Here is a 27,689-nt window from a genome sequence, read left to right as displayed (position 1 = left end):
ATCAGTGTGTGGGATAAATCCTAACTGGTACTGTAAAGCTTGCTTTAGACACAGATCAGAATCGGGTCCACCTGCTGTATGTGCTATATTCACTTAAGAACATAAGAAAGGCCGTACTGGGTCAGACCAAAGGTCCATCTAGCCCAGTATCCTGTCTACCGACAGTGGCCAATGCCAGGTGCCCCAGAGGGAGTGAACCTAATAGGCAATGATCAAGTGATCTCTCTCTTGCCATCCATCTCCCCTCTTACAGACAGAGGCTAGGGACACCATTCCTTACCCGTCCTGGCTAATAGCCATTAATGGGCTTAACCACCATGAATTTATCCAGTTCTCTTTTAAACTCTGTTATAGTCCTAGCCTTCACAACCTCCTCAGGTAAGGAGTTCCACAAGTTGACTGTGCGCTGTGTGAAGAAGAACTTCCTTTTATTTGTTTTAGACCTGCTGCCTATTAATTTCATTTGATGACCCCTAGTTCTTATATTATGGGAATAAGTAAATAACTTTTCCTTATCCACTTTCTCCACATCACTCAAGATTTTATATACCTCTATCATATTCCCCCTTAGTCTCCTCTTTTCCAAGCTGAAGAGTCCTAGCCTCTTTAATCTCTCCTCATATGGGACCCATTCCAAACCCTTAATCATTTTAGTTGCCCTTTTCTGAACCTTTTCTAGTGCCAGTATATCTTTTTTGAGATGAGGAGACCACATCTGTACACAGTATTCGAGATGAGGGCGTACCATCGATTTATATAAGGGCAATAATATATTCTCAGTCTTATTCTCTATCTCCTTTTTAATGATTCCTAACATCCTGTTTGCTTTTTTGACCGCCTCTGCACACTGCGTGGACATTTTCAGAGAACTATCCACGATGACTCCAAGATCTTTTTCCTGACTTGTTGTAGCTAAATTAGCCCCCATCATATTGTATGTATAGTTGGGGTTATTTTTTCCAATGTGCATTACTTTACATTTATCCACATTAAATTTCATTTGCCATTTTGTTGCCCAATCACTTAGTTTTGTGAGATCTTTCTGAAGGTCTTCACAGTCTGCTTTGGTCTTAACTATCTTTAGCAGTTTAGTATCATCTGCAAACTTTGCCACCTCACTGTTTACCCCTTTCTCCAGATCATTTATGAATAAGTCGAATAGGATCGGTCCGAGGACTGACCCTTGGGGAACACCACTAGTTACCCCTCTCCATTCTGAGAATTTACCATTAATTCCTACCCTTTGTTCCCTGTCTTTTAACCAGTTCTCAATCCATGAAAGGACCTTCCCTTTTATCCCATGGCAGCTTAATTTACATAAGAGCCTTTGGTTAGGGACCTTGTCAAAGGCTTTCTGGAAATCTAAGTACATTATGTCCACTGGATCCCCCTTGTCCACATGTTTGTTGACCCCTTCAAAGAATTCTAATAGATTAGTAAGACACGATTTCCCTTTACAGAAACCATGTTGACTATTGCTCAACAGTTTATGTTTTTATATGTGTCGGACAATTTTATTCTTAACTATTGTTTCGACTAATTTGCCCGGTACAGACGTTAGATTTACCGGTCTGTAATTGCCGGGATCACCTCTAGAGCCCTTTTTAAATATTGGCGTTACATTAGATAACTTCCAGTCATTGGGTACAGAAGCTGATTTAAGGACAGGTTACAAACCTTAGTTAACAGTTCCGCAACTTCACATTTGAGTTCTTTCAGAACTCTTGGGTGAATGCCATCTGGTCCCGGTGACTTGTTAATGTTAAGTTTATCAATTAATTCCAAAACCTCCTCTCGTGACACTTCAATCCGTGACAGTTCCTCAGATTTGTCACCTACAAAAGCCAGCTCAGGTTTGGGAATCTCCCTAACATCCTCAGCTGTGAAGACTGAAGCAAAGAATCCATTTAGTTTCTCCGCAATGACTTTATCGTCTTTAAGCGCTCCTTTTGTATCTCGATCATCAAGGGGCCCCACTGGTTGTTTAGCGGGCTTCCTGTTGTACTTAAAAAACATTTTGTTATTACCTTTGGAGTTTTTGGCTAGCCATTCTTCAAACTCCTCTTTGACTTTTCTTATTACATTCTTGCACTTAATTTGGCAGTGTTTATGCTCCTTTCTATTTGCCTCATTAGGATTTGACTTTCACTTTTTAAAGGAAGTCTTTTTATCTCTCACTGCTTCTTTTACATGGTTGTTAAGCCATGGTGGCTCTTTTTTAGTTCTTTTACTGTGTTTCTTAATCTGGGGTATACATTGAAGTTGGGCCTCTATTATGGTGTCTTTAGAAAGCGCCCATGCAGCTTGCAGGGATTTCACTTTAGTCACTGTACCTTTTAACTTCTGTTTAACTAACCCCCTCATTTTTGCATAGTTCCCCCTTTTGAAATTAAATGCCACAGTGTTGGGCTGTTGAGATGTTCTTCCCACCACAGGGATGTTGAATGCTATTGTATTATGGTCACTATTTCCAAGCGGTCCTGCTATAGTTACCTCTTGGACCAGCTCCTAGGCTCCACTCAGGACTAAATCTAGAGTTGCCTCTCCCCTTGTGGGTTCCCGTACCAGCTGCTCCATGAAGCAGTCATTTAAAGTATCGAGAAATGTTATCTCTGCATTTCGTCCTGAAGTGAAATGTTCCCAGTCAATATGGGGATAATTGAAATCCCCCACTATTATTGAGTTCTTAATTTTGATAGCCTCTCTAATTTCCCTTAGCATTTCATCATCACTATCACCGTCCTGGTCAGGTGGTCGATAATAGATCCCTAATGTTATATTCTTATTAGAGCATGAAATTTCTATCTATAGAGATTCTATGGAACACGCGGATTTGCTTAAGTTTTTTACTTCATTTGATTGTACATTTTCTTTCACATATAGCGCCACTCCCCCCCGCACAACCTGTTCTGTCCTTCCGATATATTTTGTACCCCGGAATGATTGTGTCCCATTGATTGCTCTCAGTCCACCAGGTTTCTGTGATGCCTATTATATCAATATCCTCCTTTGAGAGAAGGCACTCTAGTTCACCCATCTTATTATTTAGACTTCTAGCATTTGTGTACAAGAACTTTAAAAACTTGTCACTGTTTATTTGTCTGCCCTTTTCTGATGTGTTAGATTATTTTTTATGTGAATGTTTATCATCTGATCTGGCCCCTACTTTATTCTCTTCCATCCTCTGCTCCTGACTATAACCTGGAGATTCTCTATCATTAGACTCTCCCCTAAGAGAAGTCTCTGTCCGATCCACATGCTCCTCTGCAGCAGTCGGCTTTCCCCCATCTCCTAGTTTAAAAACTGCTCTGCAACCTTTTTAATGTTTAGTGCCAGCAGTCTGGTTCCACTTTGGTTTAGGTGGAGCCCATCCTTCCTGTATAGGCTCCTCCCATTCCAGAAGTTTCCCCAGTTCCTAATGAATGTAAACCCCTCGTCTCTACACCAGCGTCTCATCCACGCATTGAGACTCTGAAGCTCTGCCTGCCTACCTGGCCCTGCGCGTGGAACTGGGAGCATTTCTGAGAATGCCACCATAGAGGTCCTGGATTTCAGTCTCTTCCCTGGCAGCCTAAATTTGGCCTCCAGGACATCTCTCCTACCCTTCCCTATGTCATTGGTACCTACATGTACCACGACCACCGGCTCCTCCCCAGCACTACACATAAGTCTGTCTAGATGCCTCGAGAGATCCGCAACCTTCGCACCAGGCAGGCAAGTCACCATACGGTTCTCCCGGTCATCACAAACCCAGCTATCTACGTTTCTAATGATCGAATCTCCCAATACTAATACCTGTCTTTTCCTAGCAACTGGAGTTCCCTCCCCCGGAGAGGTAACCTCAGTGCGAGAGGCAACCCCAGCACCGTCTGGAAGGAGGGTCCCAACTGTGGGAAGGTTTCCCTCTGCTCCTGTTGACTGCTCTGCTTCCCTGGGCCTTTCATCCTCCTCAACAGTGCAGGGGCTGTCTGACCGGAGGTGGGACAATTCTACAGTGTCCCGGACATAGCCAATACCTGGATAGTTTTATGCCAATAAATGGAAACCAAAGAAAAAAAAAGTGTGATGCTCTCTCTCACTCCTTTTCCTTACCTCTCTCCTCCTTTCCTGTCTCTGCCTTGCCCTCTCTTTTCATTAATGACTGCCAGAAAATACCATTCAGCCCTAGCAATTAAGCAGAAGCTTGCCTAAAAGCTGCAGGAATTCCCCCGGGTATGAGAGCATCAGACACTGCTGTGCGCTCACTCCCCGCTCTTCCTTTGAAAAACAGGAGAGCACAAGGTTACTTGTTAGCCCTAACAGGCCACCTACTGGGTCCTGGACTCAGCATGGCTTCTCAAAGGGACAGTGAGAATGATGTATTTGGAGAGCGGTGGTGCGTAGGACTTTGGGGTTCTCATCAGCTGATGGAAGGTTGTCACAGTAGATGAGGTAAGCACTTACACAGCTAGTCCTGCTGAAGTCAATGGGACTGTTTATGTGTGTGGTAATAGTCACCCAATCTAACCCTATCAGTCCTTCCTCCTCCTCATGTAGTCAAATTATGGGTCCCATTCACCTGAAATCAATGAGGTTCCCATATGCCTCCACTCACTGTGGCTCTTTTGTTTAAATTCGACAATACGCTGAACTGGATAAGTTTATGGAGGGGATGGTATGATGAGGCTGCTGACAATGGCATTTGGCCCATCTGTGCCGGTTATTAGCAAATATCTCCAATGGCCAGAAGTGGAACACCAGATGGGGAAGGCTTTGAATTGTTTCCCAGGTGTCTGAGGCCTTGTGCAGGGTCTTGCCTACTTGCTCAGGGTCTAACTGATAGCCATATTTAGGATTGGGAAGGAATTTTCCCCCAGGTAAGACTGGCAGAGACCCTGGATTGGGGGCGGGAGGGGCAGGGGGGTTGGAAGGGAGTTGCATTCCTCTGTGTTGTGGGTCATGGGTCATTTGCTGTTTTCAGCTAGAGTAAATGGTGGATTCTCTATAACTTGAAGTCTTTAGATCAAGATTTGAGGACTTCTGTAACTCAGCCAAAGGTTATGGCCCAGAGTGTATCAGGTTCTGTGATCATGATGGTCCCTTCTGGCCGTAAAGGCTATGAGCCTAATGATCTGCATCATATGCCTTATTTCAGATTATAATCAACAACATTATTTGAAAATGCAATCTGGTAAGAGCAATGTTCTGCCAGCCTTGCTCATGGTGGTGCCAGATTGTGAATCCTTTGCTCCCACCAGCGAGTAGGGATTTGCACAAATAGTGTCATGAAGCCTACTAAGTAAGTCCATTGAAATCAACAGGACTGTTTGTGGAGTAAGGTACTAATTAATGTTGGGCACAGGTAGTGAATAGGACTCTGAAAGTAAACCATGGCAGGTAGGTTTGATACCTGAATGATGAGTTCTTTTCCTTCTCTGTTGATCTTCACATGGTGTAATTCCCGGTTGGCAAGGTTTCCAGAGTCAATGGTGAAAACGAGGAAGCCATCCTTACTCAACTTGTATTGGACTTGTAAGCTTCCTTAAAAGGAAAGCACATTTCCACCTATAAAACGTGTGTCCATAACTAGGTACGGTTCAACAGCTTTGCGCAATATGCAACATTCATTTCATTTTATAAAACCAGTGACACAAGTTAAAGTGATCATAAAGAAGTTAAAATAAAAAATGGTCAAACTTTAATGAAAAGCATGACAAATAATTTGTTGGAAACTTCCTTCGCACCAGCTTACAAATTCCATTGTGCAAAAATATAACTGAAATGATCAAGCAAATAACTATATTAAAGGAATGCGTCTTTCTCTCCATACGGCACACGTTTAACATTTGCACAAATATTTGATCTATATTAGACTCCTTTGTATGAAGGATCATTTCCACTAGAGGGCCTACAGGTCTAGAGCTGTTTCATTACAGTAATATTTTTGGGTTTTATTATTACTCTTCAAGAAGACAGTAAAGTGAAATGTAACGGACAATGTAGCAGACAATATGTTGTACTTTTTTTTTTAAAAGAAAATGAGAATGGTTCTAATTCATCTAAAGTTATGGCATTTCTTTTCAAACCCAAAGACAAACACATCTTTCCCTGCTCTTTTGTAACAAAACGTAAATTCTGGCTGGACAGCACTTGTGAAAAGCCAAACAGTAGCAAAACCCACAAGTACACAAGGTGAGAAAGGAAACGTATCACTTTAAATCTTTCCATAAATGATTAAGGACAAAGAATATGCTTTTAAAAGCTCTGGGGGGAAAATGCACTGACAGGATCCTTTTTAATTCTTTTTTTTTTTTTTTTTTGACAAGTGAAGAACAAGCCTTTGCAGTTCAGCATGTAATTAGGTAACAACAAGACAAAACAAAATTCTGAAAATCTTTGGGGCTTTCTTGCACGTCAGTAATTGACACACGCTGAACATTTTCGGTTCTACAGAAAACAAAAAACCTTTTCCATAGTTATTTTACTCCATGCATTTCAGGAGTACAGTATCTCAAAGGAGGCAGTAATAAACATATATAATCCCACAATCTGCTGAGCAGTGGCTCCTCATTTTGCTTTTTCTTCTTCTAAAAACCATCATAAGCAACTCTTCTCTCCTACCATTCCATTGCTTTTATTTGCATTACCTCCAAATATTCCATGCATCACTGCACTCTGGAGATGGATGCAGGTGAACATGACCTGGAGGGGAACTGGCTGTCACTATGGAGTTTTTTTCCACCCTTTTATTTCTAGTTTGTTTCAGAGCTTGCAAATCTAGTCCCATCTTAGAAGTTGTCCCTGGGTGAAATCTGCCCTTGTGCAGCACACATCCTATACACTGCTGAAGTCCTCGCAAAGTCTTTAAAAGGCATAGGCATAACGTTGGCCCTCTTCACATGGGTGCGTGTCACGTGTGCTGATCTCCCATTGATTTCAGTAGGAGTTCTTTCAGGCTCGGGCCCGGAAACTTTTCAGAAAGGAGCTTCAGTAGAAGGAATGTATTTTCCTAACCATCCAGGGCACACAAGCCCCAGGCTGCTAACTGGTGGGCGTTGCCATGCTCAGCCTATCCAGGGAGGTCAGCTCACCTCAAAGTTTGGAGCAAGAAGTTAGCAGCGTACCCAAAGGTGTGAGGGAAAGTGGGAAAAGCTTAGGGTGACCAGATGTCCCGATTTTATAGGAACAGTCCCGATTTTTGGGTCTTTTTCTTATATAGGCTCCTATTACCCCCCACCCCCTGTCCCAATTTTTCACACTTGCTGTCTGGTCACCCTAGAAAGGCTACTGAGAATCAGTCTTTTCACCAGTCCAAGGGCCTACAAGATCAGAAGGGGTTTTAATAGAAGGGGAAAGTAAAGGATATAAGAGGCATAGTTTCTTAGATATAAAGTTGGAACTCACTCTGATGTCACTGGGCAATTTGTGCATACATCTCAGTCAGTACATGGGCTTAAGATGGTTTAAATACAATAATACACAACCAGATTCTGCCACCCTTCGTCATAAGAGAAGAATGAGGGGGGATTTGATAGCCGCCTTCAACTACCTGAAGGGGGGTTCCAAAGAGGATGGAGCTCGACTGTTCTCAGTGGTGGCAGATGACAGAACAAGGAGCAATGGTCTCAAGTTGCAGTGGGGGAGATCTAGGTAGGATATTAGGAAACACTGTTTCACTAGGAGGGTGGTGAAGCACTAGAATGGGTTACCTAGGGAGGTGGTGGAATCTTCTTCCTTAGAGGTTTTTAAGGCCCGGCTTGACAAAGCCCTGGCTGGGATGATTTAGTTGGTGTTGGTCCTGCTTTGAGCAGGGGGTTGAACTAGATGACCTCCTGAGGTCTCTTCCAACCCTAATCTTCTAGGATTCTATGATACTGAATAGAACCTTACCCTGCAAGGAGTCTCCCAATTCTAACGCAATTCATTTATATTCCCTGTGAAAACCTGCATAAAGCTGGAGCTAAGTTTGAGAGTACCTATCAGTAATGTGACACCAAGCAATGGCTGTGATTAAGGCTGTTTAGTGGCACCTCCATAATTAGGGTAACACAGAGGGCATGTCTACACTGCAACAGAGTGAGCCTCCCAGCCCGGGCAGACAGACTTATGCTAGAGGGGTTCAAGCTAGTGCCCTAAAAATAGCAGTGTGGATGTTGTGGTTCAGGGCGTAACTCAGCCTTGTTCTACACTACCAACTTATGACGATATAACTCTGTCGCTTAGGAGTGTGGGTTTCCCCAGTGTAGACAGCGATATGCCTATGGGAGGGCTTCTCCCATTGACATAGCTATGGCCTCTCAGGGAGGTGGATTAAGAAGCTCTCCCATTGGCATAGGTTGTGTTTTCACTAAGTGCTACAGAGAGCAACGTGTTGGTGCAGCGCTGCAAGTGTAGACAAGCCCTAAGGTTCTCAAGCCAAGTTGCAACTTCAAAGTGGTGTCTACATAGCTACTTTTAGGGGGCGAATGTGAGCTGTGCAAACCTGAGTCTGTCGACGTGGGTTGGGATGCTTGCTGCCGCAGGCTGCCTAGACTTTACCTAGAATTTCTTTGGGTGTGAAAATGCCTGGCTAGCTTACAGGGAAGTTATGAGACATTAACGTTTGCTAAGTGTTTTGAGACGTCAGCTGAAAGGTGTTACTGCATGTACGTGCGCAAATGTAGTGAACAGCACACTGTTTTTCTAACAAGTGTTTCTGGAGCAATTTTACCTACGGAACTATAGGCCGGATCGTCAGTTGTTGTAAACCAGCAATGCTCTACTGACTTCCTCAGAGATACACTGATTTACATGAGCTGATATTCTGGTCCATTTGTTCTTTTTCTTAGATTGCATTAGAAAAAAATCATATACTCAATACCTACACAAAATTTCCTTTTGTAAAGATTGGAAGGGATCAGTCCATAACATCCGCGGTTATTAATTTTCTTGAAATTCCAGCTAAGAATTCTTTGGACTTCCGCTCTTCAAACCCGTTGACTTGAACTAAGGGATTTTGCCCGGGGTCAAATTTACATCAACATAAATAAGCAATTTTACTGATTGCCACAGAGTTACTTTGGACTTTACACCAGTGTAACTGGGAGCAGACTTTGGCGCTTAATCAGCAGCAAATCTTTTCATTACATTAAAATGTGTGATAGAAAGAGAAATGCATTATTAATTACTATTAAGAAACCTTGTGTGCAACTTTGAATTTTGATTATCTGGTTGGTCAGAGTTCTGTGTCCCATTATGCCAGGGTATCACTAACCACAAAAACGGGCAAGGGCATAATTCAGATTACTATGATTTTTGCATCGTTTCTATCTCACAATAGTAATTAAGTGTTGTCTTTCTAATAGGAATTAAGATAGTCACAGCAGTGCACATCTGGGAACTTCATTGCAATGATGGCTTGGCTTGTCATCCTGACCTCAGCTTGCCATGTCTAACCAGGTACATAAGACATGCAACAGTATTCAAGCAATGATCTGCTTCACTGCCTGGTTATTATCCGTGGAATTCCTGGGGACCAATGCTATTAACTAAGCACAATGAAGGGACAGTTCTGCCTTACAGGTCAGATTCTTGGCCCCACTATGGTGAAGTTTACTGGTGAAATTCTCTGGCTTTTGAAATGCAGACGGTTGGACTGGAGGATCACAAGCGGTCCATTTCCTGGACACTACTGTGCTAATAAGCGATGGTCACATAAATACCACCATATACCGGAAACCTACTGACCGCTACACTTACCTACATGCCTCCAGCTTCCATCCAGGACACACCACACGATCCATTGTCTACAGCCAAGCTCTAAGATATAACCGCATTTGCTCCAATCCCTCAGATAGAGACAAGCACCTACAAGATCTCTATCAAGCATTCTTAAAACTACAATACCCACCTGCTGAAGTGAAAAAACAGATTGACAGAGCCAGACGAGTACCCAGAAGTCACCTCCTACAAGACAGGCCCAACAAAGAAAATAACAGAACACCACTAGCTGTCACCTTCAGCCCCCAACTAAAACCTCTCCAGCGCATCATCAGAGATCTACAACCTATCCTGAAAGATGATCCTTTACTCTCACAGATCTTGGGAGACAGACCTGTCCTCGCTTACAGACAACCCCCCAACCTAAAGCAAATACTCACCAGCAACCACACATCATGGGGGGAGGGATAGCTCAGTGGTCTGAGCATTGGCCTGCTAAACCCAGGGTTGTGAGTTCAATCCTTGAGGGGCCACTTGGGATCTGGGGCAAAATCAGTACTTGGTCCTGCTAGTGAAGGCAGGGGGCTGGACTTGATGACCTTTCAAGGTCCCTTCCAGTTCTAGGAGATGGGATATCTCCATTAATCTAATCATCACTGAACAAACCAATGACCCAGGAACCTATCCTTGTAACAAAGCCCGATGCCAACTCTGTCCACATATCTATTCAAGTGACATCATCATAGGACCTAATCACATCAGCCATACCATCAGGGGCTCGTTCACCTGCACATCTACCAATGTGATATATGCCATCATGTGCCAGCAATGCCCCTCTGCCATGTACATTGGCCAAACCGGACAGTCTCTCCGCAAAAGAATTAATGGACACAAATCTGACATCAGGAATCATAATACTCAAAAACCAGTGGGAGAACACTTTAACCTGTCTGGTCATTCAGTGACAGACCTGTGGGTGGCTATATTAAACAGAAAAACTTCAAAAACAGACTCCAACGAGAGACTGCTGAGCTGGAATTGATATGCAAACTAGACACAATCAACTCAGGATTGAATAAGGACTGGGAATGGCTGAGCCATTACAAACATTGAATCTATCTCCCCTTGTAAGTACTCTCACACTTCTTATCAAACTGTCTGTACTGGGCTATCTTGATTATCACTTCAAAAGTTTTTTTTCTCTTACTTAATTGGCCTCTCAGAGTTGGTAAGACAACTCCAACCTGTTCATGCTCTCTGTATGTGTGTATATATATCTCCTCAATATATGTTCCATTCTATATGCATCCGAAGAAGTGGGCTGTAGCCCACGAAAGCTTATGCTCTAATAAATTTGTTAGTCTCTAAGGTGCCACAAGTACTCCTGTTCTTTTTAAGGGTCTCTTCTGGCGTTCAAATCTACGGCTAGTCTCCAGCGATGCAAAGCTGGCTTAAATGAGCTTCTGGGAAAACCTTGGAGGGTGGAGAGCCAGTGTCGCAGCATTTACACCACTCCCACCGTGCCTTGTGGCTGCAGGGAAGGGGATGTGGCCAGGGGATTCTTACACCTTGGCGATCCCTGGCTGTTAAAACACCCCCTGGAGCTACTCTAATCTACCCTTGGTACAGTCCCAGCCCCAGGATGGGAGGAACATAAAAGTTAGCTTAAAACCACCTATGCAAAGCCTGTGCTCCGAGTACTGCACTGAGCACAGCAAAACCAAACCAGAGTCCAGACTCTGTGTCTCTAATACAAACATAATCGGCTGTTTAGAGGTCTCTCGCCATACACCACCACGAGTAAGATTATCAAATGACACAAATTGCACGACACAAACAAACATCCCAGCCATAATGTTATCTATTATGACATGGCCCATATGTTCTTTTTTCAGTTAACTCTATCAACAGGATAGTTATTTTTCTGCTGCCTGTGTACCTTGGGTATCAGCAGCGCCAGCTGTGTGCATTTCCACAAACAGAAGTGTACGTGACGGTCAGTTACCGATGATTTCTTTAAAAAGCAGTAAATAAGCACATGTGCATTTGGCGAGCACTTGTATTATTGCAGTGACCCAAGAGTGGAACCACAGACGGCTATTTTAATTCAAGGTTTCAGTTCAGGGGACGTGCTTGCAAACTTCCTCTTCATGTTAGGGAGCTAGGAGAAAAAAATACCCTTTGACAGGCCTGATCCTTTCTTCTGCAATGGTTGCTATAGTCTGCTGTGGATGGTGAGAAGAGACAATAAATAACCAATATAGGCTCAATTCTGCTCCAAATGAAGTCAATGGCAAAGCCCCCATTAATGTCAACGGGAGAAAGATCACACCAGATGGGCCTCATTTCAATCTCAAACACGTTGGTATAAATCAAGAGAAACTCCATCCAAGTCAGTGGGAGCGGCAGCTGCTCAGCCATTCTGGAAATCAGGCCCTTAGTTAGGTGTCTAAATATAGATTTAAGGGTAACATTTTCAAAAGCGCCAAGGTGGCTTAGGCACCTAAGTCCCACTGACAGTCAGTGAGACTTGGGCTCTGAAGCAGTTTTTTTGGAAAAAACAGATGTGGGCCCCTAAAGCACATAGGCACATTTGAAATTTTTACCCTGTGTATCTTCGTATTGGCACGCAAGTCTGAAAATGCTGATCTTGCCTTTACGGCCTCCTCACCCAGTGAACTGCATGGTGCTCAATTTGGAATTCAAACCTGTTCTGCTAAGGAGTCTGGAAAGAGCCTTAACCCAGTATTTACAGAAAGACTTCTTAAACGGGGTGATTTCTGCATGTACCACCAATGGCATTAAGAACATGAAAATGGCCACACTGGTTCAGACCAATGGTCCATCCATCCCAGTATCCTGTCTTCCAACAGTCACCAATGCCAGATGCTTCAGAGGGAATTAACAGATCAGGGCAATCATTGAGTGATCCATCCCCTGTCATCCAGCCCCAGCTTCTGGCAATCAGAGGCTAGGGAAACCCAAAGCATGGACTTCCATCCCCCATCTTGGCTAATCGCCATTGATGGACCTGTCCTCCAGTAACTTATCTAATTCTTTTTTTGACCCTGTTATAGTTTTGGCTTTCACAACATCCCCTGCAAATGAGTTCCACAGGTTAACTGTGTGTTGTGTGAAGAACTACTTCCTTTTGTTTGTTCAGAGCCCTTCCATGGTTTCACTTTGAAAACCCAGAAGTAGGGGATGGGTTGATGGCATGGGAATCACTGGCTTAGCCCACTCAGCTCTGACCACCCCAGACACCCCAAGTGAAACTCCTAACAGACCCTTCATACATACAACAGCTGAACACAGAATGTCTTCGGCAGACTGTTAAACTAGTGACCACACTGCTTTGATATTTCCACAGCATGCATACAAGCAGTAGTTAAGAGAGAAAATCATTAGGGAAGCAGTTGATTAAACAGGGGAAAATAACATTTGTGAAGCTATTAATAATGCTATGCACTCAAAATCAGCTCTTAAAAATTGTGTACAGAAACCCTTTGCAATGATTTAGGTGACATTTTGTTCTGTTAATTCCACATCACATGGTGCTAGAGGATTGTTTTCAGTGCCAGGCACCACCAAACAGCTCCCTGGCAGCTTGCAGAATCCTGGTGCGGCGGTACTTCTTCTCGTTTACAGCTTGGCTATTTAAAAATGAACGACCTCTCTCTCTCTGTTTGTAACAGCTGGGTAGGAAACCTGCTCCTTAATTAGCAGCCTCTCCCAAGGGACGTTTACTCAACAAATTTACTCTTCACAGGATGTGCAGCTGGTGTTCCGAAATAACTGGACCTGTCTTCTTAATCGTCCAGTGGCTTTTAACTAAGAAAGTCTTTGCACATTTTTGGAAAGTGGGAGAAAAAAAAATGCTATCGCTGTTCGTTTCACACACATGGAAAATGGAGAGGCGAGATTGCCGCTTTCGTTTTCCTGTGGTATCCTGCTGCTTTTGCTCACCTGTTTTTTGTGGTGCTGTCTTAAAGGAAAACACTAGTTATTAAATCGTAAATTAGCTAAATGAATGGACACTGCTAGCACTTAGAGCTAGGAGTTGTGAATCCTTATTTGAAATCATATGTCTGTTTTCTTCAACCATCACGCTTAGTTCATTGCCTGTGAATGACTTGTCTGAGGCTAATGGTCCCTGCTTGTGTCATGGTCCATCAACATCACCCAACTGGTCATTAATCCCCTGGCAATGCCCTGTGCCCCTTATCATTAGGCCCTTCTGAATATTGCCTAATGTTTCATTGGCTCCTGAGCTTGGACAAGTCTGACTCTCACATCAGCAAGCTAGCTTGATTTATTGCAAGCCTCAAAGCAGAGTTTGAGTTTCACAGCCCTGAGCAAACCTACCCCATACAAGAATAGTTTGTTCAAGAGGTTTGTGGCCGTGGTGATGACCAGAGAAAGGACGACATGGTTAAGAGCACAACTTAAGGTCTGGGTTCAATTCCTGTCTCTACCACAGACTTTGTGGTTAATGTCAAGCAAGTCACTTAATCTCTCTCTGATGCAGTTCCCCATCTGTAAAATGGGACCCTGATCTCACTTGGGGTTCTAGAGGCTACCATACTACAAATAAATAATAATGGTTTCATCATGACAACATTTCTGTAGCAAAATATAGGCCAGTATATATTTCAGAGGAAATTGTTACATATTTCTGAAAGTTGTAAATTTCTTTTCCCTTGTAGGATCTTGTAGATATCAGAATTTTCCTCAGCCCCTCACCAAATTTTGCATTTTGCAACCTTCACTTATTGGCCTCTAAACATTCTTATGAACTTTCCAGTTTTATCATGCTAAAAGTATCATTATTTGTTGCTAGAGATTTTAGTGTAAAGGGGTTCTGTGGGTGTTCGGTTGGTGGATATTTTTGTTTGTTTGTTTGTTTGTTTTTTTGCCTGTTTGGGCTTTCCATATATAGATATAAAGAAACACGAAGTCTGCAATTTCACTTAAAATGTAAAAGCCTTCACACAGCATTTTTTGCAGTGCTGGCTGAGGTCAGCTTCTCAAACAAGACAACAAATGACCTAGGCAGTGTATTTGTAGCCTTGTCAGTGCCAGGATATGAGAGAAACAAGCTCACCACAGACCAGGACACACCAAATCAAAGAGCCCCAAATCCTGCCAGAACAACAGATACAAAACCTGCAGAGATCTCTCCATTGCTACCATGATCAACACCCCCCACAACATACGTTTCAAGATCCATGGGTCCTACACATGCCTATCACAGCATATGGTGTACCTCCTCCAGTGCACTAAATGCTCCAACAACAACTATGTGGGTGTAATCAGACAATCACTACACTCTCCGATGAACTCACACAGAAAAATGATACAAGACAAAAACAGCCTATCAGCTGTGGTTGAACACTTTTCACAGAGCGATCACTCTATATCTGACTTATCAGTCCTCATCCTCAAAGGAAACCTGCACAACACTTTCAAAAGACGAGCCCGGGAGCTTAAATTCATTACTAAAAATCATGGACTGAACAGAAACATTGGATTTATGGCTTATTACAACAATCTGTAACCCACTAATCCTCTCTTTTTGTCCTACAACTGCAGAAGTATTAACAGGACATTCTGCCTTGAATGGTCCCTTATAATATGTGTTAACTACTTACCTTAAACAATCTGTTCCACCTTGCATTTAGCTGTGAGGCTTGGAGTACCTTTCCCAGACCTGAAGAAGAGCTCTGTGTTGGCTCAAAAGCTTGTCTCTCCCACCAACAGAAGTTGGTTCAATAAAAGATCCTCACCCACCTTGTCTGAACAAATGACCTGTCATTTGCAATTCATTGGCCAGAGGGCGTGTGTAGAAAACTGTCCTCTGCTGGATGAACTCTAGATGATAAAAGCCTACTGCTTTCAACAGCTAATGACGATTCTCTTTTCAGCTCAAAATCAAGTACTAGGGACCTCTTTGTTTGCAGCCAATGGTCCTGGGTTTTATCCCAGATGTCAATATGTTCAATGTCAGTCTGTATGTATGCAGCACAGATTAGTTACAAACAGCTGCTCTTCTTTCCCCACTTTATATAATCCAATTACAGTCCTCTAGCTGTTCCCTTTGCGTCTCCTGGCATCTGTTGACCATTCAGTCAGTATTCTGAATGCATAAAATACCTCCACAAATTGAGCTAATGAAGCCACCCTTGTATCTCCTTCCTCTTGGACCGCAAAAAAGAAATCTGCCAAACAGAGTCCGTGGCTGAATGCTTTTGGCTGCCTCTCCTTTCAAATAAGTCTCACATGCTCAGAGGTTTAGAAGACCATAAGCTGAAGCAAATTTCATTTGGATGCCTGCTAGTCAAGTCCACCTACTGCCTCCAACTTAGTCACGCTGGGTTTGAAGAGAAACTTCTTGTCAACATCTTGATTTTCTACATACAGGCAAGTGCATTCTCTGCACCATCACAAGTTCCATGTTGTGTGGCATGGTTTTGGCAGGAGACTTCCTAGGTTATGTAGTTATTTCCTCTGTCTCCAGCCTTAATAGCCCTGATTCCCCTGCTCTTCTCCCTCGGATCACATCACCTCCCATTTACAATTACCTAGGCTGCCTCCTTTTCCATTCATGATTGCACTGTGTGATTACATCCCTAAACCCCCTAAAGATAACATCATTTTCCTGTGTTAACTACAGCAATGGCTTGCATGAACAAACAATATCTGGAAAGTAAGCGTGTGCGTCCATGTGATTCAGCAGCTAGAAACGGGGAGGAAACACCAGTGCCATGGTTCAGCCAGCTCTCCAGGGACAATCAGCAAGTGCGCATCAGTCAGCCATAGACCACTGTTGGAGAGCCACTGCCCTACACAAAACCACGGCCCATATGCCCCAATCTGACCTCTTTCCTCTACTCCTGCCTGTTAAATATGCCCTGTCCTTAACCTTACCTGCCATGGCCCTGTCCCCTACTTTACTGTCCTAAGCTCTGTGAGCTGCAATTTGATGGTGGGCAAAGTGCATTCTGTATCTAATTTGTAAAAACCATTGACACCCTTTAGGCCAAAAAGCGCTATAGACATATAAGTATATTGCATTAGCACAACTTATTAGGGTCCAATTCTGCCACATGTTTCATAGTACTTCACTCCAAGCATGACTTTCAGAGTTAGATATGACTCTGTGTGAGTGATGGTCAGGGCCGGCTCCAGGCACCAGCTTGCCAACCACGTGCTTGGGGCAGCCACTCCGGAGAGGGACGGCACGTGCGGTAATTCGGCTGACAGTCCCTCACTCCCGCTCGGATTGAAAGACCTCCCACGGAATTGCCGCTGCAGATCGCGGCTTTTTTTGTTTGTTTGGCTGCTTGGGGCGGCCAAAACCCTGGAGCCGGCCCTGGTGATGGTGGCCCTTAATATGAGAGACAAAGGATTGAGAAATATGGACCCATGCAGAAGTGGGAGGCTAAGCGGGAAGAGAAGAGAAGAGAAGAGAAGAGACCTCTATCTTTCTTTGTGTGTATGCATGTGTATGCACATGTGCATGTGGATTTATTTTAATTTTGCCCTCAATTTACTGCCTTTGCCTGGCTTAAGAATGTTAAAGACTTTGCTCTTGTTAGGAAGGAGATGTTCCAGGTTTAACTAAACATGTTTGCAAGGTAATAGGAGCAGGTACACTTAAAATGCTCACACAAGCCTGCTTCTGACTTTGAAATGGAGGGAGGCTAGCCTGGATCATTAGTTTATTAAAAAAACAATTCATCTGCAAAATGTCTGCTTTATGTTTCTTGGACTTTTTTTCTGGCTGTGTGCTAATTTATCTCACACCTACCATGGGGTTAGTTTTTCATTACACATTTATTAAAAAGCCTGGCAGATTTCAAGGCCCTAGATGACAGGGCACTTGGGTTCACCTCCTTACCTCTCCTGTAAGCTGGAAATCAAAGAGCTGGCAGGAGAAGGACTCAAGCTGTTTTCATTTGTACTTCTGGTTTTAACTGATGTATTTTTTTCCCCCTATCTTTAATCTTTCCTTTGCAATTTCAGAGTCTCTCTCGCTAGTGGAGAAATCGAAAAGGGTGCTCACTGAGATGGCAATAGGTACTGAATAGAAAAAATCCCTCCAGTTCTTGAGTTTGTCATGAGATGAGATAATAAATCCAGATAAATTTTCAATCGTTTTGGGATACAGCTTGAGATTCTATCTCTTTACTTTGATGCTGGCTATCTGCTGTCTTTCTGGATTAGGAATCACGTGGCACCATAAGAAAAGCAAAGTGGAAATCAAAGGTTTGGAGACACATTTCCTATATATCTTTTCCCATCGTGTTTAGATTTCTCAGCTGATTTTTTCCATAAGTAGGGGAGAGTAAGTGACAGGATATATCTGTGGAATTATCGAGTCTTTTTTCATCATAGTGAAGTGGGCTATTGTAACAGTGAGATCAAGATGGAGAACAATGCTGAGGTGTTGGTTATTTGGTGGGATTGCTGAAATTTGCATCAGAAAGTTACATGAAACATTTGGCACTGGCGTGAAGAAATACATTTTCGTTCTTAGCAAGTGCCTGTTGTTGGGTGCATGACTCTTCATGTGACATAGGAAATTAGAAAGACTAAAGAGTGCTAAACTAGAGCAATGCCCCTTATTGGTTTCTTCACTCAGAGATGTTCTCCATTTACTGTGTTACAACTCTCACTTAGGATATACTCTTCTGGGATACAATATAATCTAATTACCCAGTCATCCTTGAAGGTCAAAAGCTCAGGTGAATGATCTATGGAAACCATTTTGATACCGTTAATAAGGCAGAATAATGATTTTTATCCCGCGTGGTAATTAATGGCACCTAGAATTTCTTTGCAATTTGATTAATGCATCCGTGTCTCAAGGTGCAGGTGCTTTGAGGTCCCATGCTCCTTGAAAAATGACCAGAGAATGGTGAATTTTGAAAGGACTACAACTAGAGACCTGAGGCTGAGATGCTGATCCCAAGGGCATAGTAGCCTACATAAAAGGACTAAATGCTTATATGAATAATGAAAAGATGCACAATTACATGATATAGGACTTTAAAAGATATAGATTAAAATTTTCAAAAACACCTATGTGAACCAAGAGCCTAAGTCTTACATAAGAATGTAATAACGGCCATAGTGGATCAGACCAATGGTCCATCTAACCCAGTATCTTGTCTTCTGATAGTGGCTGGTGTCAGATGCTTCACAGGGAATGAATAGAACAGGGCAAATATTGAATGATCCATCTCCTGTCGGCTAGTCTCAGCTTCAGGCAGTCAGAGGTTTGGGGACACCAAACCATGGGTAGCATCCCTGACCACATTGGCTAATATCCTTCAAGGACCTATCCTCCAGGAACTTCTTTTATTCTTTTTTGAACCCACTTATATTTTGGACTCCACGACACCGCTGGACAATGAGTTCCACAGGTTAACTGTGCATTGGGTGAATAAGTACTTCCTTCTGTTTGTTTTAAACCTGCTGCCTATTAATTTAGTTATGTGACCCTTGGTTCTGGTGCTTTGTGAAGGGTAAATAACACATCCTTATTCACGTTTTCCACACCATTCATGATCTGATATTCAGGGCTGGCTCTAGGTTTTTTGCCGCCCCAACCAAAAAATGTTTTGGCTGCCCCCCACCCCAGCTCTGGGCTCTCCCCCCACCCACACCTCCTGACGCCCCAGCCCTGGGCTCTCCCCCCCACCCGCACCCCCTGCCGCCCCAGCCCTAGGCTCCCCCCGACCAGTGCTGACTCCTCCCGCTCCCCCCTCGCCTCCAGCCGGTCTGGTGCTGGCAGGGTCGGGGTAAGCAGCGCGGCTCCCGGGCCTCACCTCAGCCCAGGGTCCCTCCAGTCAGGGATCCCGCCTCCAGGACCGGCCGGGACCCGGGAGGGCAGAGCCGGGGAACTGGGGCAGGGTAGCCCCAGAGGGAGCGGAGCCCCGGAGAGCGGGATGCGGGCCCCGCATGGCAGCGCCCCTGGCACCGGTCCCCTCTATGGCTCCGCTGCTGCTGCTGCTCCTGGCCACCCTGCCGCAGTCTCTGGGCGGCTCGGGCCACTTCGCCCAGCCCCGGCTGCGGCGCGGGGGGGCAGCCGCCCTGCGGCACCTGCAGGCGGCTCCGTGCGCCCCGCGGGGCGGCCCCTAGCCCGAGTGTCCCCCGCCTGGAGCCTGCCTGGCAGCGGCCCCAGGGCTCCCCCATGCACCATGCACTGCTGCTACCAGGGCTGGCTCTAGGCTTTTGCCACCCCAAGCAAAAAAAAAAAAAAAAAGGCTGGGCAGAATGAAAATGTGCCGCCCCAAGCACCTGCTTGGTTTGCTGGTACTTGGAGCCGGCCCTGTTGATATTCTTCTCTCATATTCCGTCCCCTCTTGTCTCTTTTTTAAGTTGCATAGTCCGTCTTTTTCAACTCTCCTCATACAGAAGCTTTCATACCCCCCTCTGAACTTTTTCCAATTCGAATATATCTTTTTTGAGATGGGGTGACCAGAAATCCACTGTTTATCAGTATTCAAGGTGCGGGCATACCATGGATTTCTATCTTGGCACTATGATATTTTCTGTCTTCTTATCTATCCCTTTCCTAGTGATTTTTAACATTCTGTTCTCTTTTTTGACTGCCGCTGCACGTAAAGCAGATGTTTTCTGAGAACTATCCACAATGACTCCAAGACCTCTTCTCTGAGCGATAACTGCTAATTTAGACCCTTTAGTTGTTTATGTATATTGGGGAATCATGTTTTCCAATGAGCATCGCTTTGTATTTATCAACATTGAATTTCATCTGCCATTTTGTTGCCCAGTCATTCAGTTTTGTAAGATCTCTTTGTAACTCTTCACAGTCAGCTTTGGACCTATCTTGAGTAATGATGTATCATCTGCAAACTTTTCCACCTCACTGTTTATCCCTTTTTCCAGATCATTTATTAATATGTTGAACAGCACGGGTGCCAATGCAGATCCATGGGGGACCCCACTATTTACCTCACTCCACTGTGAAAAATGTCTAATTATTCCTACCCTTTGTTTTCTGTTGATTAACCAGTTACCGATCCACTTACCCCATGGCTGCCTACGTTACTCCTTGACTTTCTTCTTGTTGCTAACATACCTGAAGAAACCCTTCTTGTTACTCTCAACATCTCTTGCTAGTTGCAACTCCAAGTGTGATTTGGCCTTCCTGATTTCACTCCTGCATGCCTGAGCAATATTTTTATTCCTCCCTTGTCATTTGTCCAAACTTCCACTTCTTGAAAGCTTCTTTTTTGTGTTTAAGATCAGCAAGGATTTCACTGTTAAGCCTATATATATATATATATATATATATATATATATATTTAGTAGCATTTAACTTTAACAGCATTAACTATATATATATATATATATCAAATTTGGGGTATATGGATAGTTTGAGCCTCCGTGATGGTGTTTTTTAAAAGTTTCCATGAAGCTTGCTGGCTTTTCACTCTTGTGATTGTTCCTTTTAATTTCCATTTAACTAGCCTGCTCACTGATGTATAGTTCCCTTTTTTGAAGTTAAATGTTACGGTGGTGTGTTTCTTTGGTATTCCCCCCTACCAGCATGTTAAATTTAATTATATTATGGTTGCTATTACTAAGTGATTCAGTTATGTTCACCTCTTGGACCAGATCCTGGGCACCACTTAGGACTAAATCAAGAATTGCCTCTCCCCTTGTGGGGTTCTGGATTAGCTGCTTCCAAGAAGCCATCACGAATGGTGTCTAGAAATTTTATCTCCTCATCCTGAGGTGACATGTTTCCAGCCAACATGGGGATAGCTGAAATCCCCCATTATTGTTGGGTTTTCTGTTTTTGCAATCTCTCTCATGTCCCTGAAGATTTCACCATCACCATCCTGGGCAGGATGTCAATGGGACTTAGGATTCTATGTGCTTAAGTCATCTTTGTAAATGAGACTTCAGCTCCTGAGTCATTTAGATACTTTTGAAAATTTTACCTATAAGCTCTCATGTTTCAGCCAACCACTAATTGAGAGAGGCTAAGAAGAACCTTCTCCTGTGGTCAAGTTATTTCATAATTGTCCATTATGAGGTTCCAGGAACCTTGGTGCTGTCCACTATTGGAGACAGGATACTGGAGTAGATGGACCATGGGTATGACCCAGAATGGCAATTCCTCTCTTCCTGAGTGATGATGGTGCCCAGGAGATCATGTATCTATGCCTTACTCTCTGAGGACCTGATCTTTTAAGGTTCTGATCACTAGCATGATCTTATTGTGGGGGAAGAAGTATTGCCTAGTGGACAGAGCAGTGAAGAGGGACTTGGGAGACCTGGATTCTATTGCTGGCTCTGCCAGTGGCCCGGTGGATGACCTTGGACAAGACACTTCAATGCCCCTGTGCCTCCATTTCCCCCTTGGTAAATGGAGATAATGATACTGACCTCCTCTGTAGCTATGTGGATGGCAAGTGCTGCAAGAGTTAGATAAGACTATTCATTATTTTTATCAATTCCTATTAACTTTGCAGTGTGTGCTGTGCAAAGTTTCAATAGAATATAAACATTCATTAGACTTTCAGACATTTTAGCTGCTGCAAAACACAATTAGCCTGGGAACACCTATGCTCATCATTCTCCTTAGTGACATAGAGTTATTAGTTAGGAATTCACCCAGCCACTCTGTGGGCCAGACGGAAGGGGAACATTACAAGTAGCGAGCAGAAGCTTGAACGTGTTGGAAAAATTAGCCTGCAGTTGGGTTTTCAAGTGTTACTCGGTAGATGTCTGTTCTACTAACACATTATTTTCGGAACAACTGTAAAGGCTCTTGAAATACCAGTGAAGAGCGTTACTGCTCAGGTCTGAGGTGAGAGTGCCCAGTCCCACTTCACCAAAAAGTATGACCTTAATAAATAAGTTATCCAACCGGGACCAATCCTGGCTCGACCACACACTACCATGCTTTGCAAATATCCTAGAGAAAGACCCAGTAACGGACAAGGAGTCATGATCACTTTCATCATTGCAAAGGACATTGTTATTCATCGTCCAGTAGCTTTATAGCAAGCATAAACCAGCTACAACAGGGAAGTGTAATGCATCTGAACATTATTTCCATTGGAATAGTTTCCATTTCAATGTCACTGAAAAAAAAATAAAAGGATGTGAGATTAAAATGATAAAACAAGGAGCAAAAGCCAGAGGAGGTATAGGGAGAAAAGTATTTCACGTGGAGGGTACCACAATATCCCTCCACATTTTGTCCACGTGGCATTTGACATCTAGCAATGTGGAAGTAGGGGAGTTAGATGGAAAATCATTGAATCCCAAATATGCTTAGTAACCAGTTCCCAAGTTTCTGTACTTGATACTTTACAGACAATCCAAAACCTGCCATGTGGCTGCTTGTGATATTTACCAACAATGGGACTTTCAAAAGCATTTAAAGGATTTAGGAGCAGCAGTCCCAATGAAAATCGATGTGACTTGTGCTCCTAAATCCTTTAGATGCTTTTGGAAACCTCCCCCAAATATTTTCTAATATCAAACAGATTTGCACCTGATGTGATCGGTTAGTGAAGCCAGAAAACCTCAAATTTTGCTATTCATCACTACTCTTCAACTGGCCATGCTCAGAGGTGGTTCAAAGGGCATGGGAAGGAGCAATACACATACCAACAGAGGAGGTAAAAGATAAGACAACAGTATATACATGGGTCAAGAACATTTACAGACTTTCTCATCGTATCTAGTAGGCCTAATGGATTTCAGCATGGGATAAATAGTAAGGAAATGGTCCTGTACAGTTATGCTGAATGAAAGTCAAGGCACTTTTAAGCTCCAGCAACATGATTATTCAAGGACTGAATAAGCGAGTGAAGCACCGCATACAAACTAAACGGATATAAGCAAGAGTGATGACCACTTACATGAATTGAAATGGATAAAGCTGCAGCCACAGAATCCAGTTGAGAACAGCCCTGAATTCGGTATTGTCCCCACAGTAACTATTAATACAGTCAGGATGGCATTATTGCAGTAGCATATCATAAATGCTTACCATTTTTGGAGAGAATCACAGCCAAATAGTCATGAAAGTAGGTGTCGATGTAGAGCAGGAGGCTTGGAGCACGTGCTGTCAGGAAGCTAAATGCAATGTTTTCCTTGGACATGATGGCGTCTGCATAAATGCCAGAGGATGAAGTGCTTGCATTTTTTGTCACTGGATAAGGCTCTTGGAAAATATAGGTAACTGAGGTGCCAGCTTCAAACACTGCAGAAACCTCTGAAAATAATACATAAACCAAGGAATCTATTTCAGATGGTGCATTTTCAAATCTTAAAATTGGACATAGGCCTGAACCAGACCATCAGATCTGCACTCCCCACCCACCCCAAATCTTTCGAAAGGTGCAGACGTGAATCTCTGATTTGAACTTCACAAGTCAGGCTGTCTGAGTCAGCCACACATGTTTCTGTTCCTGTGAGGAGCCCCAGAGTAGGGTAGGGGCATGATGTGCCTGGAGCTGTAGAAGCCAACTACAGGTGTTTGAGTCATTCTCCATGGACATGGCAGATGCCGGCAGACCACCACAGAAAAGCATCTCTCAGAGAGGAGCAGGCTGCAGAATGTTCCTTACACATTCTACAGTAAGGACCTCCATCTTGGCTTGTTTCCTGGCACTTGGAAAGACCCTCTTCGTACTTTCAGCCTGGTTGCCCATGGAAAACCACTGAGGATGCAAGCTGGAGCCAGACCCCACCTTAAACTATTGTGGTGGTAGCAACAGAGTTCTTCAGGTCTGCTCTGGGTTCGAGGTCCTTTTGTCCTCGTTCTACCCTAACCAACCTTTGAAGGACTGGCTAGAAATTAGCCCATATCTGTTCCTTCCTTTAAAATAAACAACTATTAACAGTCCACATTTACAAAGGTATTGTAGCTAAGAGATATGCCTATGTCCTCAGAAACTGAGAAGTCTAGCTATATGTGGTCAGGTCCAGGAGACAGACTTTGTGTTTGCATCACATGCATAAAATGGTCTAGCCACAAAATATATTTAGATGACAACAGCAGTTGGAGGGTGACATCTTCTACTATTTACTGGGTAGTCGTAGGCTGATTCCAACGGTACTTTCCCATAGTCCACAGTATCTGTACACACCTGTGAACAGGACACTGGTATTTATTCAGTGTGCCTATTGCAACCTTAGTGCCAGATCTGCAATTCACAGAAGTGGGCATAGTTCCGCTGAATTCCACAGAATTAAGCCAATTTACAGCAGAAGAGTGTCCAACCCAGCGATTAAACATATGGCATTGGAGAGGCAGCCAAAATAAACATGCTCAAGTGCAACTTGGCTGCGATTTAGAAGTAGAGGAAGATTATGGTGGATTACAAATGTGTTTTTTTCCCCAAAGCACATTTAATCCGTTCTTTTTGCTGCATGGGCAACATTGGTTAAGGGCTTCTTGCCTTCACTTCCCTGAAAACTATCTTCTCACCCCGATCTGTTTTTCCTGAGAGTTGCCTGGATGGCGAATACATATTACACACAAAAGACTATGTTAAAAAGACATTACTAAGGTTGCAAATGTTGCACCACTGATTACATGACTCAGCTTTTCCAGAAGAACTTTCCTTGTTCCGGGAATTCAGACCTTTTTTTTTTTTTTTTTTAAGAGCCTACTGCCGGTGGAGACCTCTTCTTGCAGCATAGCCCCAAACCAGCCTCCTCTTGCAGCAGCAGCATTATGCCCCCTGAAGACACACTGAGCATTCCAGGCCCCTCACCATGCCACCTCTCTAATCTTAAAGGGGCAGCTCCCAATTCTCCTACTGTTTAATTTGTATCACTATTAACAAAAGTCACAAATATAACAATAAACTAGTATTAAATATTTTTACTGAATATAAACAACATGACCCTATTTCCATAACAGCGATTCCAGGGACCTCACACAACATCAAGCACTCAAAGGTTAGGAAAATGTTAAAATTAAGGTTGCCTGTGTAACCTTAATTTAGCCCCTTTGTGCATATTCATTATAATACGGTCTTTAATTACAAGATCACACATTTTTTGCATGGGAACATGCTCAGTGGCTCTGAGGGGATGACACATGCAGAGTCTGGTCACAAATCACAATACTAGGAGTGTGAGGTGCTGAGGAAGAATCTTCAGACATTTAACTGTTCAAATCAAAGACGTTTCTACTGAGTATGTGCAAACCACAATTTTTCAAAGGCTTATAACTTGGTCACATTTGGGTGGATTTCCATAAGGACAGAAAAAGGCACAAAGGCCACCTGCCTATCAAATTTCAAAACATGGGGGTAGTAGAACTGTTCAAAGGAAAGGTCTCAAGAATTATTTAACATGGGGAAAAGAGTGTATTTTCCTTAGCTCCGTTCTTGGAAATAACTATACCATTTTGGCTGAAATTTTCCAAACAGATTCTGCCTGAGCCAGGCACCTATCGTGGAAAAAATCAGCCTAAACTGTTAAAGTTTGTAAAGTTCTAAGCAATTGAAAACAGGGTCTTACAATGGGAAATGCCAAGCGACCTTAATAGTAGGTATGCTACCAGCCCCGCCTATAATATCGGAGGAGGTCAATGTGACAACGCTGTCACATGGAATTGTCTCCTCCCAGTTGGGCAAACATTGATGAGCTGAGTTGTATTCAAGTGGGAACTGATAAGGGAAGAATCCCTGGTGAGCTGGGCGTAGTTGCAATTTAGGGGGACAGAGGTTGCCAAGAGCTGCGAGGCGAGTGCATGGAGCAGTCGTGCTGCCTACCTTCCTTGCAGAAGGGCCCTTCGTAGGGAGAGCTGGTGCAGTCACAGAAATAACCGTTGTATTTCTCCACGCATTTGCCTCCGTTGTGACAGAGATTACCATAACTGCTACAGTGTCCCGGGCAGCCAGGCTTGACTCCAGGGGTCATTTTAGCCCTCTCTTCCAGGTCCAGTTTCTGCCCATTTAAATGTAAAGAGCGGATGCATCCCAGGAAACCTTTCTGTCTGGAAGCTGTTCCCCCTGAAACAAGAGAGAGGAACATAAGGGTTTTTGCTTTCAGTGACAAGTCTGCAAAGAAATGCAAAGCTACAAAGAAATGCAAGCACCTCAGGACAGTCATAATACACAGCAATTATCTTACAGTAAAATTTTAAGTATGTTTTCAGGGAATACAGTGCCAGGTTGACATCTCTGGAGACTGAAGTCCCCTGTTTAGAACTCAATACGAAATGGCAATTCTTGCTGCTCCTTGTAAACATCCCTTCATGCTGTACCCTCCCTGACCTGGTCTTTCCTGGGAAATTTCATCCTGCTTTAAACTTGATTTTTTTCCTCTTGGATGAGGAAATACTGAATGGTGACTTCCACTGTTCTGCTAAGCTCTCCATCATATTACTTTGTCCTCCTAACCCACCTCCCCCACCCAGTTTGCCTGTTTTATCCACTTGCTGCATTTAGACTGTGCCTTGGGGCATAGACTTTCTTCTTTGTTACCTATCTGCACTGCATCTATCTCCTCCAGGTGCTACCGTAATACACATAACAGATGGTAATTGTAATCCTAACAACAGTGGAGTTCGCTGACAGGCTACTGACTTGTCAGCACAGACAAGAACAAGTCATGTCTTTTACCTGTCCTAGGTAAATGCTATTCAGGCCAGGGTTTCCCCACAACTGGCAGCCATGATGTTGAAAATGACTGGTCCTTGTGTGCGTGACCAGGCAGTTGTGCTCAGAATCATGTCATTTAACTTGGTTGTTAAAATAGTTTAAACATGATTAAATATCTTAGTGAAAACAAGCTCTCTGGTGTGAAAGGGCATCTTAGTCTCTACGGTCTATAGTCTAAATTAATAGTCTGCTTCTAACCACAAGGACCCATAGTTGTAATGAGGACACCTGTTCCCCGAGAAGTGGGCTGAGACATTAATATCAATTAACAATGACGGCAAAAATAGTTCATAGCAATACCACTGCATTTACTATTCTGTTCAGCAGTTTCCAGTG

General features: G+C 43.4%; 1 protein-coding gene across 3 annotated transcripts in view; it reads right to left on the bottom strand.

Moving 5' to 3' along the window:
* The window catches only part of CNTNAP5 (contactin associated protein family member 5), a 409,890-nt gene that overhangs the window by 23,022 nt on the left and 359,179 nt on the right, over window positions 1-27,689 (bottom strand). For all 3 annotated transcript variants that reach the window (XM_054043237.1, XM_054043235.1, XM_054043236.1), the window contains 3 exons: window positions 26,463-26,702; window positions 23,723-23,947; window positions 5,390-5,520 (listed from right to left, as the gene is read on the bottom strand). In XM_054043237.1, coding sequence (XP_053899212.1) covers window positions 5,390-5,520; window positions 23,723-23,947; window positions 26,463-26,702 — 596 coding nt within the window. The remainder of the gene's footprint in view (window positions 1-5,389; window positions 5,521-23,722; window positions 23,948-26,462; window positions 26,703-27,689) is intronic.

This window comes from Malaclemys terrapin, chromosome 11 (genome assembly GCF_027887155.1).
Source record: "Malaclemys terrapin pileata isolate rMalTer1 chromosome 11, rMalTer1.hap1, whole genome shotgun sequence".
Classification (NCBI taxonomy): Eukaryota; Metazoa; Chordata; order Testudines; family Emydidae; genus Malaclemys; species Malaclemys terrapin.
This window is presented reverse-complemented; position numbering and strand designations above follow the sequence as displayed.